The following is a 12,234-nucleotide window of genomic DNA, read 5'->3' as shown; positions in this document are numbered from 1 at the left end:
GACTGGGATGGAAGCAAATGTGTGTTTTCGCGCAATCATCGGTTCACCGAGGGAAATTGGCCTGTGCAGTCTTCTGTGCAGTCGGTCGGTGTGCGACATTGCATGCATGTAATCCATTCTTCACAACCGGCAACCGGCCCTTCAATTACGGGCTCACCACCCAGCCCACTCCTTATACTGGATATGTAATATGCCACAAATCTCAAATTGCACAGGACAATTGGACAATTGGTTGTTGAGAGCGTGTTCAGTTAAATAATGCCAGCAACGTCGAAATGGGTTGTCATGGCCGTGGTGCGACTATAGTTTTATACCCGGTCTATAACACCATTGGCCTGGTATAGCACATGCATGAGTGATTTGCTGCTAAAATGAGTAATCCGCAACGGCTTGCAACGTGCTACCTACTAGCTTGCTAGAACCGCAATCGATAGAGTCGATCTAATATCTCATGTTGGGCTGTCTTTTTCTTGGGGGCTTGCCTTTCCCAGTCTCTAGGGCTGTAGATAAGATAAGTGGCCGGGAATCTGGAGTCCAATTAGTACAGTACCTCTGTAGTAGTGCCCGGATCATGATTGAGAATGACAAATTTCTTTTCTTACAGTACGTACCGAGATTCCTTAACACCCTCGCCACCGCACTAGGTGTTTTTGCTAACAAACACAGAGCATTTTGAGTTACGGGATCTAAAAGGTGTTAAGGAATCTCGGTACGTACTGTAGGTTTTAGAAAGCAATGAGTCGTCCTTAAAGTCACGGGATAGCATCATAATTAGCAGCACCAAACGCCACCGTGCGGGCCATTGGTGCGCATGGCTCCATCGGGTGGTGAACTACGATCGGCTGGGATCCTTACCGGACGCTGCCACTCGGTTTCTCCAGATCCTCGCTCGCCGGACAACAAGCGCTGACCTGCACCAAGGGTCTAGACCACGCGCAGCTTGGAGCCCGATTGCGCAATATTTACATGCCGGAAACAAATGTTGGCAACAGAGAGCTCGCCAGCTAACTGGAGACTCAAGCGATAACTACATGGGCGATTCGGGTGCGGGTGGCGTATTACCTATCCCCGAGAACAGCATCAAGTAACGAGGAAGGAGCTCTCAACACGATGATAATATGTATGGTGAGAATGGGGTTTTGCTTAATTCGTCAGCTGGCATCGAGCCAGATGGCTGCTGATGATCAAGCATCTGCGCCGCCCGACTACTTGTCAGTCGTGAGAAAACCCATCTTGATTGAGCATGTTTGGGTAAAAAGACCCGTAGTCAAAGTCTACCTACACGGCCGCCTTAGGCGCTAGCTCTGCGCTGATTGGCTGCGACGGCTGCGGCTGAGGGGGAGGGGGGTCTATTTTCGTCGTCTAAGATGCCTCTTGCCAACACTGCCCCAGTGCTAATTGCTGAGCTGATCTGGAAGTTCCCCATACTACTCTTTCTTGAGAAGAGCTTCAGCTATCAAATAGCCTACCTCAGCATTCGTCATCTAGGATCTAACGGCCATATACGACTGCCGGTATTAGCGCGGGCTGGGAACATTGCTAAGCCCTTCGGCTTCGCGGTGATGGCTTCAACTACCCTCCTCGGAGCAGAACCTATCCGGCCACTCATAGCCATCTTTTCAACGTAAGTCGTGATATGGAGTAGACGTTGCTTACTGACGGCAACGAGACCACTTGGATCTGTAAGTGAGAAGGATCATCGTATGAAGTTGGTCTGCTTGTATCGTGTATAATAAGCCCCTGGTCTCCGCAAGTAAAATCAAATTATTCTCTCGGTCCTGCATCCTCATCCTGAATCCTACGAGCTATTCATATTATATTCATACCTGTTTCTTTTTCTCGTTTTCTTATATCTCCTTTGTCACATCTTCCGGTCTCCTTGAGTACTTATTCTTGTCTTGTTTGCTTCACCACTGTTTACCGCTCCTACCTTTCTTCGATAAACGGAAAGCCCAATATAACAAGACTCAGCCAACAATATGCAGTTCACAGTATCAAGCGCTGCCCTAGCCGTCTTGGCTTCCAGCCCTGCTGTTCTCGCAGTGCCACAAGCCTATGGCACGGGTGCCGTCTCCTATAATTACACGACGACTTCCAGCAGTCAACCTCCCATGAACACCGGAACCGAGGGGTGGCATCAGAGCTATCCCAATAACGGGCCTATTGGCACGGGTGGAACTGCCGATACCACGAGCCTCGTGTACAAGCCAACCGTCACGTATGCCCAGACATCCCGCATCACGGATGAGCCTGCTCCTTCGAGCTCCGGCTACGCGACGTACATGGAGACCCAGTCCGGTCCTGCCTCGAAGCCTACAGACCAGTCAGGGCTCTCCTCGAAGCCCGCCGACGGCGAAACACCTGGCGGCCTTACGGGTCTTTCCAAGACCCAACAGATCCTACTATCGGATACGTAAGAAGTCCCTCCTCTCCCCTTTGCGCCATCTCCCCCGATCCCCTTTTTCTTTACCAATGCAAAAATACCCGCTTACTAACTGTTTGCTCGTTCCATACAGCCGCGCCGACGCCATCAACAACGTCCTGACCAAGAATGAGGACTTCAAGTTCAGCTTCGAAGACCAGCGCACGGGCGGGCCCGGCAAGGGCGGCGAGGTGGTCCCGGCCAACCGCAAGACCTTCCCCGCGCTGACGGGCACGGGCCTGGGCATGGCCGTGGTGTTCCTGGGCCCCTGCGGCTTCAACACGCCGCACGTGCACCCGCGGGCCGCCGAGCTGGCCGTCGTGACCGAGGGCACCATCGTGAGCTCCATGGTGCCCGAGAACGGCGTCAACAACGCCGCCGACGGCAGCACCCCGCGCGAGATCCTCAACACGTTGAACCAGTTCGACGCCACCATCTTCTTCCAGGGCGCCGTCCACTCCCAGTTCAACCCGGGCTGCGGCAACGCCACCTTCGTCGCCGCCCTGGGCGCCGAGGACTTCGGCACGGGCCAGGTCGCCCAGGAGCTCTTTGGCGCCGGCAACGCCGCCGTGGCCGACGTGTTTGGCGGCTCCATCGACGGCGCCGACGTCGACAAGCTGCGCGGGGCCATCTCCAAGAACGTCGCGCTCGGGGTCGAGCAGTGCCTGAAGAGGTGCAATATCAACAAGAGGAAGTAGGAAGCCTAGACGCACGACGGCGCTCGCAAGGATCAGCTAATCAATGGGTGCAATCACTTTGATATGCCATATTAATGCACGGGGGGTTATTCCATTTCTTGGATAGGTTGTAAATGTTTAGGGCGGTATCTATCGGTCCGGAGTTTATCGGTCGTGGTTTTTGAATTAGGTACATCACTCACACTGCTCTTCAGCAAAACTTTACTTCAATAGTCTCTCCTCACATTCTCTCGCAAATGAATGATACATACATCAGCAGAAGTTCAGTACTAGCCTCTTCTAGCAAAATAATCGCCGTCTGCTGTATATGCAAGTCAAGTACTCACGCGAAGCGAACATGGGGGTTGAAGGTTCCAGCCAGCAGTGCTTGTTTGCCTTCGTTGATGCAATCCGGCCCCATTTAGCTCGATATGATCAGTTGATTCGATCAAGCAAACAACCCGGGTAACTGGTATTTCGTAGTGCAGCGACCAAAATTAGACCGAATCAGGGGTTGTCAGGAACCTGCATCATGCAAGGAATTCGTATCACCCCAGCCGCAAACAGGCAATAACCCAACAACGTACACAGCCATATCATTATCACCATTTACTCCTTACGGGCATCACTTATGTCATCGATTGGGAATCATCGCCCGGCTTAGGGCGAAATGAGCCATTCATATTGTTTTATGTGCTAATTAGATATACACGTAGCTGTTTGGTACGTAAATGGAAACGATTGCAGGATAGAGGAATATTGGTATCTTCGGGACGCAAGAAAATGAAAGGGCACCGCCACTCAGACTGGCCGCCGCTACCACCGCCTCAGGCGTGTGGAGCCACCGCCAAATCGCCTTAACAGAAAAAGGGGGGGGGAGGGGAGGAGAGAACGGCTTGATGTGTGTAGTGTAAGAATACACATTTTATCAGACACTCTCCTCCTTGACAGTCGTGTTGGCACCGGGCTTCTCGTCGACGTTGCCCATCTCGGCGGCGAAGGTGTGGCTGGGCTTCCAGGCGGCCGACTTTCGCGGGCTGACCTCGGCCATGCACATATCGGTTTGCTCGAGGGAAAGGCCGCTCAGCTCGGGGACGAGGAAGTAAGCTGTTTCCGACAAAAGTTAGAAGATTTGCCACCTTTATGTAGGAGAACATGCTCAGAATGGAACTGTACTTACCAAACACCAAGCTACTGCAGCAGAGGGCGCCCCAGAGGAAGAAAACCTTGGGTCCCAGGTCGGCCTTGTCCTTTCCAACCAGGTAAGGAGTGATGACTAGATGGGTTTGCATGTCAGCATTCAGGGAGTTCCCGACATGGCCAGGGGTTCGAGCTCGCAAGACTCACCGGCAATAATGGTGTTCCACAGCCAGTTGGAGGCAGTGGAAAGACCAACACCACGAGACCGGATGGGCAGCGGGAAGGCTTCTCCCACAATGACCCAGGCAGTTGGTCCCCAGGTGATGGCGAACGAGGAGATGTTCAAGCAGATGAAGGCGATCATGGCAGCCGTGGCGCTCGTGTTGCTCACATCCTTTCCAGCGGTGACACCGATTATGGCAACAATGAATTGGCAAACAATCATGGAGCAGGCGCCGTAGATCAGCAGAGCACGGCGACCAAACTTCTCTATGGCGTAGAAAGAAATGGGAGTAGACAAGACGTTGACCAGCGTGGTGATCATGGAGATCAGGAAGGGGTTGTCGATGGTACCCAGCTGGGTGAAGAAGGGCGTTCCGAAGTAGAAAACGAAGTTGATACCCGTCAGCTGCTGGAACATCTGCATACCGGTGCCGAGCAGGGTGCGACGCAGAGGACTGTTGCCGGCGGAGAGCGAGCCCTTGAAGCAAGCCAGCCAAGATCCGATGTAGCTGGTCTGGGGGATCACCAGCATCTCGTGCTCGTTGTTGGCGACAATCTCGGCGAGCTCGTCCTTCACGAAGACGGAGTCGACCGGCTGGCCACGCACAAAGGCCAGGGCCTTGGCTGCCTTCTCGATCTCTCCCTTGCGGACAAAGTAACGAGGAGATTCGGGCAGATAGAAGAGACCAGCCGCAAGAACGATGGCCCAGAGGTACTGGATACCGATGGGAATACGATAGGAGCCGGTGTTGTTGTACTCCTGGGTTCCGTAGACGACGCAAGATGCGACGAGGATGCCGATGGTAATGCAGAACTGGTAACCAGAGACCATAGCGCCGCGGACCTTCTTGGGGGCGATCTCGGACATGTACAGGATAACGACGGCCGAGATGAAACCAACGCCGGCACCAGCAATCAGGCGGCCAAAAACAAACATAACCTCCTGGTTGGTACTGGCAATTTGCAGGGTGCAGCCGACACAGAAGACTGCGCAGCCCATAATGATAGTAGGGCGGCGGCCAATGAAGTCGGCAATATCACCACCCATCAGGGCGCCGAAGAAGGTACCGCAAGAAAGAATACTCGTGAAGAGGGACTGCATCGACGAAGAGAGGTGGAAATCGTCTTTGGACACGCCAATGGGCACCTTGTTGACATAATCGTAGTCCATGCCCGTGTAGAGTTTGATGAAGTACGGCATGGCCATGACGCCAGACATCCAACCTGTAAGATTTCCGTCAATACCAAGCTCGGGTTGGCTGGGAATATTGGCGACTTACCGGTGTCGTAACCAAAAAAGATACCACCAAAGGCAGCAAAGGCGCAGATCAGGTAGGCCTTCCAGGTCACAGGGGCCTCGACACGACCGACATCAGCCGTGCCGGTAAGAACGACACCACCCGCCATTGCTACTGATTCTCTTCTTCGAATAAGATAGATATGCGTAGGTGGGCTGAGAAAGAGAGAGGCAAGTGAGTAGTATGTTGAACAGCCAAAGCAGCTTCCAGCTAACGATCAGGCCCAACCGACGTACTTGAGCAAGGAGATGAGCATGCGGGAGAAGGGTTCAGAAACGATCGGGGAGAGGCAGGCATGACACTATATACGCAAAACCGCGTCGCTGGTTTGCAATACATGATGCATGGATGGGGCTTAGTTTGAAAATGTCTGGGGAAGTCACTCGTGCGCAACCTGGCCAGTCAGCTATGCAGCCTGCTTTGCTACTAGCTCGACTTTCTCCGGGGAGGAGAGCCCCCTGGCTCGGGAGGGCATTCTAGACTCGGAACGCCACTGTAGAACCCTACCGTAACGGCAGGGTCATCATGCTGTGCGTCTCTAGCTCCAGCAAGGGGGGCATGACAATGACAGACAGGCAAGGGGGTATAGAAAAGGGCCTTTTCCTGATCTTGGTACAAATAATACTGCTCCATTCCGGAGAGTGGCGGGACGCCCAGACAGCTGCAGGTGACTTGTAACCAGCCAGACAGGATGCTAAAGAGCGGGAACCGGGGTAGGACTTGGAAGGGGAAATCTAGAGAGGCCTGGAAAGTCGAGAGAGCTGATGGGGTTCATTGCCAACGGGTCCTACCGTTGTCTTTCAGCCGCCCACCAAACGTTGGCACGGTTGTCAAACGAACAGTCGGGGGTGTTTCTGAAGGACTCAGCACTTATCGACTTCGTTTTCGAGCCAAGCATGAAAATGTTTCACTGTCGTGGTACCTCCGTATATGAATGCATGGAACGGGTGTATACCTGCGCAGCTCTGGAAATTGCTGTATTTGGTCAACACATATTACGAGACGGGATGCCTGAATGGCCAACCTTCCCACACGTCGGAACAGGGGACCCCAGAGTGCAGAGTCGATCCTGACCAATCATGAGAGTCCCCTGGACTTTTGGGGGAAGGGTTGTTGCATCCCGTCTGGGAAACATACACTCTCGCATGGCGCTATACAAGCAAGCTAGTAGAAGGATCCGTGGCGCTGGGCTGGGAGACAACTGCACACACCCACGCATACTCCGTACACGCATGGGCGTTGGCCGGGCTCCCCTCATTTTGAAGCAAGTTAAGCGCTTAAGTGTCAGAGGAGATATATCCTCATCGACTCTAGCTCGGCTTGGAGGATCTTGGTTTTGGGAAGTATCCAATCTCGTCCCGGCCTTCCAGAGGCGACGTTACAGCAAGCCGGCCGCACGTGAGCTTATGCCACACTATTGGAGTATCCGAGCCCTTTCGGACGCATACCCCTCGTCGCCTATAAGATTGGTGGGGGTAAACTCCGTGAGATGGGAAATTCGTCTGTGCAATTTCGTCCTCCGTTCTTCCCCTTACCTAGGTAGTCGCCAAGGGCCTTCCTATTCCCATGGAGGTACATGGTCACTAGCCTGCAACGGCTCCCGCAGACGGCTCGAAGCATTACAGCACCAGAAGACGGCCGAAGAAGAAAGGCCGGTCGGGTTAGAATTTTTCTTCTCGCCCAATTTATGCATGTACGTACGTACATCCGCACTGGCTGAGACTGGCGGCCCTTGAATCCATCCACAGTCGTCACATGCAGCAACCATTGCTTCGGGTGGCTTTTGCTAGCGTGGACGAACCGAATGGCGTGTGTCGGCTATAGCCACGTCTATGCTTAAGAAAAAAAGAACTTCTGCTCAGGTGCGCAATGCTATCCAAATGTTTTCAGCCGATATGGAACGTTGAATGGCGGGTCTACATACCCCGGCTCCCCTCCCTTCCCCAGGTCCCCGGGTTGCTAGCAGCTGGAGAAATGGGGCCAGATCCTCAGGTCGGCCCGAATGGAAGATCGAGCCAGACGACATGAGGACACCCCTAGCCTACGTTTTTGCATGTTTACTGAGCAATATGTCAGCCAGCTGTCTGCTTTCAGCAGCCCGCTCGCAAGTCTAGGCTTCACTTGCAGGCCGTAGTGCACAGTGCTATGTATAGCTCCTCTCCACTTCCCCATCTCAATCTCTTCCCCGGAGTCCCCATCCTTCCTGTCATCGTCGGTGTCCGCACCACACGCACGTATCTGGCTATTTGGCCCGCCGTCGGGATTTCTGGTCGGGTCTCAGGGTCTGCGCACCTGACGATGTACGACCCTCTTGGCATGGATCGATGGTGGCTCGAAGATTAACACCAGCACCAGCAACCAACCCCAACTTCAACGGTGGGCCGGCCGTATCTGCCAAAAGCGTTGTAAGCGCCGAGACGCCAACAACGCATGGCACCCCTTCACGGTAACTAATCACATATTCTGTGGCCTGTATTGCCTTTATAACCGAGCACATGCTTTTTGTTGGTTGCAGCATCTTCCAGAGCATCGGGAAACAATCCACAACCAACTACTCCATCACCTGGCTTGGACGACTTGTGTGGATTGGAAGGGGGTGAGGCCAAGTCCTCGGTGAAAACTTTGATCAGTGCCCACGTATTGTCAACTCGGGTCTCGCTTTCTAATTTGCCTGCCGCCAGCCCGTATTGGAAGGTGAAGAAGATGAGGGAGCGAACGCTAATCTGGCGTATTGTTTTCTTTTCAGACAGCGAAGCTTTGCATGCCTTCAGCCTCGGCTGCCACCCGCAGTCCTTAGCTTAGCGCCACTCCGCTCCGTGATCTAAGTAAGTCATGATCCAACTAAAAACTTCAGCTGTGTCTACGACTCTGTAGGTATGCATATCAGGGCCAATGCGGTGTGGGTTGGCATTGAATAGACCAGGTGACTTGCTCCCCAGGTGAACAAGTCGCTTCGTTCTGGAAAACTGCTCACCTATACTGGCAGGTTACCTACAACACGACTACGACGAGTTACACACCATACTATCTCTCCAAGCAGCTTCTCCTGGGTCCCACGCGCTCTGCAGTAGCGCGCCAGCCCCCCGGTAGCCCATGACCAGAGACTCATCTGATCGATAGGACGGGTAGTCCAGCTACCCGGACATGAAATCCCAGATACGTTACTTCTTCCACACATGGCATGGGATGCGACGCTCATCGCCCGGGTCCAACCAGCCGGGAGTGAGACACGCGGCAACCTCAAGTCCACTGTTTTCGTTACCCTTGACACAAGAATTTTCTCCTCTTTGTACTCGCTGATCGTTCGCCATGCTGCACATGCAGTCCCGAATCTTGTCTTCCCTGTGCATGTTGTTTTGCCCTGTATAAAGACGCCAACCCAACATTTATGCAAAACATTTGATTGAAAAATTCATGGATTTTTAGCGTATTATATTATATGGGTGTCAAACATACAATATATGCACAGTCGTCGATGCCGGGAGTAGGGCTGACTGTAAGTTTGCACATGCCCCCCTTTTCTCCCATTCTTGTCTCGCAAAATGGCTTTATATTCCGCTCTCTACCGTCGTGACCTTAACCTGTCTTACTGGCGATCTATTTTTAAACGAAACAGCCGCAAATTTGGGTGTCTCATTCACATCAACAATCTAGAAGCTAGGTATGGCAAAGTCAAGTGTTCATCATCTTCCGCACCCTCTTGCCGACGCCCTCCTCAAACTCGCCCACCCCGCCCTTGAGCTCCGTCATCTGGCCCGCCCGCAGCCGATACACCACCCGGCGCCGCGGACGCCCCTCGTCCTCGTCGTCCTCGAGCCCGGAGTCAGCGTCGACGTTCTCACCGTCATCGACGAGCCCCTCCACCACGCCGCGCATGAACCACCGGTCGTGGCTCACCAGCACCACGGCGCCCTCCCAGTCGCGCAGCGCGTCCCGCAGCGCGGCCACCGTTTCGTAGTCGAGGTGAGTCGTGACCTCGTCGAGCACGAGGCAGTGGGGTCGCCGCCAGAGGAGCCGCGCCAGCTGCAGCCGCACGAGCTGCCCGCCCGAGAGCTTGCGCAGCGGCACGTCCGAGGCGAGGCGGCCCGGTAGGCCCAGCGAGCCCAGGAGTCCGCGCACGGCGCCCTCATCGAGCGCGCCGGCGACTTCCCTGGTCAGCAGCGAGAACGCGGTCAGGGGCGGCTCAGGTCCCTCGACCGCGGAGTCCGCTCCTAGGCTTCGGAGGTCGTCGACGGCGTGCTGCGAGTAGTAGCCCAGCTTGAGCCGGGGGTGGGTCGTGATGGTTCCCGATGTGGGCTTGCTCTCTTCGACGAGGAGCTTGACGAGGGTGGACTTGCCGCTGCCGTTCAGGCCGACGATGCCGATACGGTCACCCATGTGGACGGATAGGGTAATGCCACCGAGGGCAAAGGATGAAGGTGCAGCGGCAGTTTGGGCCTTCTTACTTGATGATGACTTGTACCGGAATGAGACTTGTTCTAGGGAGAGTAAGGGGCCTGGGAAGCGTAAGTCTGTCGTAGCGGGGAGCGACAGGCTGACCGGTCGGTCCTCTTCTTCGACCTCAACTTCGGCCCGGCTGGAGAAGTGATAACCGACCAGGTCCCGATTCAGCTTGAAGCGGCCACCCTGACTGTTGGTCTCAAGGCCCCAGCGGTCGTCAAGCTTCTTCTGTCGCGACTTGGCCTGACGAATCTTGTTCTGGTCGTCTTTCGCGCGGCCTTCTTTCATGTTGCGCGCAATCGTCTTCTCCACGTGCTCTTTTTGTTTTTCCTTCGCTTCTTTCACTTTGAGCATGTGGATTCTCTTCTCGGCCCGGCTGGCTTCATACACAGGAAGGTCCCCGTGGAAGTACGTGAGGTCCTTGTCCTTTATGATGAGGATGTCGGTACAGAGTGAGATGAAGTCACGGTCGTGGGATACTATGATAAGTGTCGGAGCATCATCTCCCTCAGCCAGCGAGGCGAGATGGTTCTGCAACCACATGATACCGAGCAGGTCTAGGAAGTTTGTCGGTTCATCCAGAATTAGTATGTCGGTATCCTGGAGCAATACTGCGGCCAACGCAGTTCGCATTTTCCATCCTCCGGAGAGACTCGACACGGGTTTTTGCTTATACTCTTCGGAGAAGCCGAGGCCGCTCAGGATCTGTTTCGCACGACGTTCGGTCTCGGAGGTCCTCGTGGGCTCAACTTGAAGCTCCAGCTCCGCCAGCAAGTCAGCTGCTTCACTCGTCTCTTTGGCGAGTATCTCGGACGGGATCTCCTCGTCGGGCTGGTCGCATTGCGCTTGCATGGCTGCCACCTCCTTCTCCTTCGATATCAGGGCCTTTCGGGCTTGCAGTCCTCGAGCTCCACTCCTGAGCCGAGCATCCTTGTCCTTGAGAAATAGCTCTCTCTGCAGACGTTGATACCGAAGCTGACGCAGCCCGCGAAGAGAACCGCAAGGGTTAGGGCTGCCAATGGCATTTGCCAGGACTGAGTATAGTTAACATTCCGTTGGTAGTATACCGGATGCTGGGCACTATACTCACTTTCAATCTCTCTCTGCACTTCACTTCTTGCCGTGGCCCTCTCTATAACCTCTTCGATTACCGAACGATCTTCATTCTTGTTACGGGGTGATGAGATATCTGGTAGCATCCCCTCCGCCTCGGAATCGCTGGCTTCCGTCTGCTGCAAGATGGCAACCCTCGTCTCTTCGGGGATCCCAGGGATGAGTTTTTCAGCAATTGCTTTCAGGAGTGCTATATACAGCATTCTTGTCAGCCATTGCACACCTGTATATACGCATACGACTAGTGTCTAGTGACATAGACCCAAGGGACGAAAACCAAACGAAACACTTACTTGACTTCCCCGTGCCGTTCCGCCCGAGAAGAGCGTATCGCTGGCCCGCCTTCAGCCTGAGCTTGGCATTGTTGAGTATCTCTGTTCCCTCCGATTTGACCTTCGACTTCACTTTCCCCTTGGCAGCCGAGTGGGCTCCAGATGTAACGACAATGTTCAGACCCTCGACATCGAGCTCACGGTAGTTTGGTGTCGCGATATTGAACCGGGTCTGTTTGCTGGTACACAGTATCGTTGCCACGGACTCGGATTCGATGGAAGTCATCTTAACGCCTTGGAACATGTGCTTGGCACCGGATTCGACAAGAGTATACAATCCTCAGCCTGAAGTGTATTATTCAGATCAGTCGGTTGGCCAAGAAGTTGTGATGATTACGTATTTCACGCATGAGACCTGGAGGAGTCGAGTGAAGCTTCTTGTGGCTCAATGCATTTTCTATCTCATCTCAAATTCCAATACCATTGTTCCTTCCAAATATGTGCCGTTTGACTGATTGCTGCAGTGGCTCCTTGATTTGAGAGGCATGATTCAAAATGAATCATTCTTGCTAGGGGCGATTATGTAATTTGGCTAGCTTTAGTCACACGGGGAGAATACACGCCTAGTTGAACTTGTAGTCACAAAGGAT

At 53.9% G+C, this 12,234-nt stretch overlaps 3 protein-coding genes across 3 annotated transcripts; 1 reads left to right on the top strand and 2 right to left on the bottom strand.

Annotated features, from left to right (window-relative positions):
* Positions 1 to 1,979: 1,979 nt before the first annotated feature.
* On the top strand, positions 1,980 to 3,120 carry PG985_004983 (uncharacterized protein; the record flags this gene model as incomplete). The annotated part of the gene is made up of 2 exons (XM_066824752.1): positions 1,980 to 2,413; positions 2,517 to 3,120. 2 exons carry the CDS (start codon positions 1,980 to 1,982, stop codon positions 3,118 to 3,120), a joined length of 1,038 nt encoding a protein of 345 aa, XP_066687912.1.
* A 907-nt stretch (positions 3,121 to 4,027) lies between these two features.
* Positions 4,028 to 5,868, bottom strand: PG985_004982 (uncharacterized protein; the record flags this gene model as incomplete). The annotated part of the gene is made up of 4 exons (XM_066824751.1): positions 4,028 to 4,206; positions 4,280 to 4,375; positions 4,447 to 5,685; positions 5,742 to 5,868. The coding sequence occupies 4 exons, from the start codon at positions 5,866 to 5,868 to the stop codon at positions 4,028 to 4,030; spliced, it is 1,641 nt and encodes a 546-aa protein (XP_066687911.1).
* A 3,563-nt stretch (positions 5,869 to 9,431) lies between these two features.
* Positions 9,432 to 11,870, bottom strand: PG985_004981 (uncharacterized protein; the record flags this gene model as incomplete). Its single annotated transcript, XM_066824750.1, has 3 exons — positions 9,432 to 11,233; positions 11,290 to 11,502; positions 11,606 to 11,870. 3 exons carry the CDS (start codon positions 11,868 to 11,870, stop codon positions 9,432 to 9,434), a joined length of 2,280 nt encoding a protein of 759 aa, XP_066687910.1.
* Positions 11,871 to 12,234: the final 364 nt, after the last annotated feature.

The sequence above is a fragment of the Apiospora marii genome, assembly GCF_038362585.1.
Source record: "Apiospora marii strain CBS 49790 chromosome Unknown utg000003l_segment0_segment0, whole genome shotgun sequence".
In the NCBI taxonomy this organism is placed as follows: Eukaryota; Fungi; Ascomycota; class Sordariomycetes; order Amphisphaeriales; family Apiosporaceae; genus Apiospora; species Apiospora marii.
The sequence above is the reverse complement of the archived record's forward strand: the minus strand, read 5'-3'. Positions and strand labels throughout refer to the sequence as shown.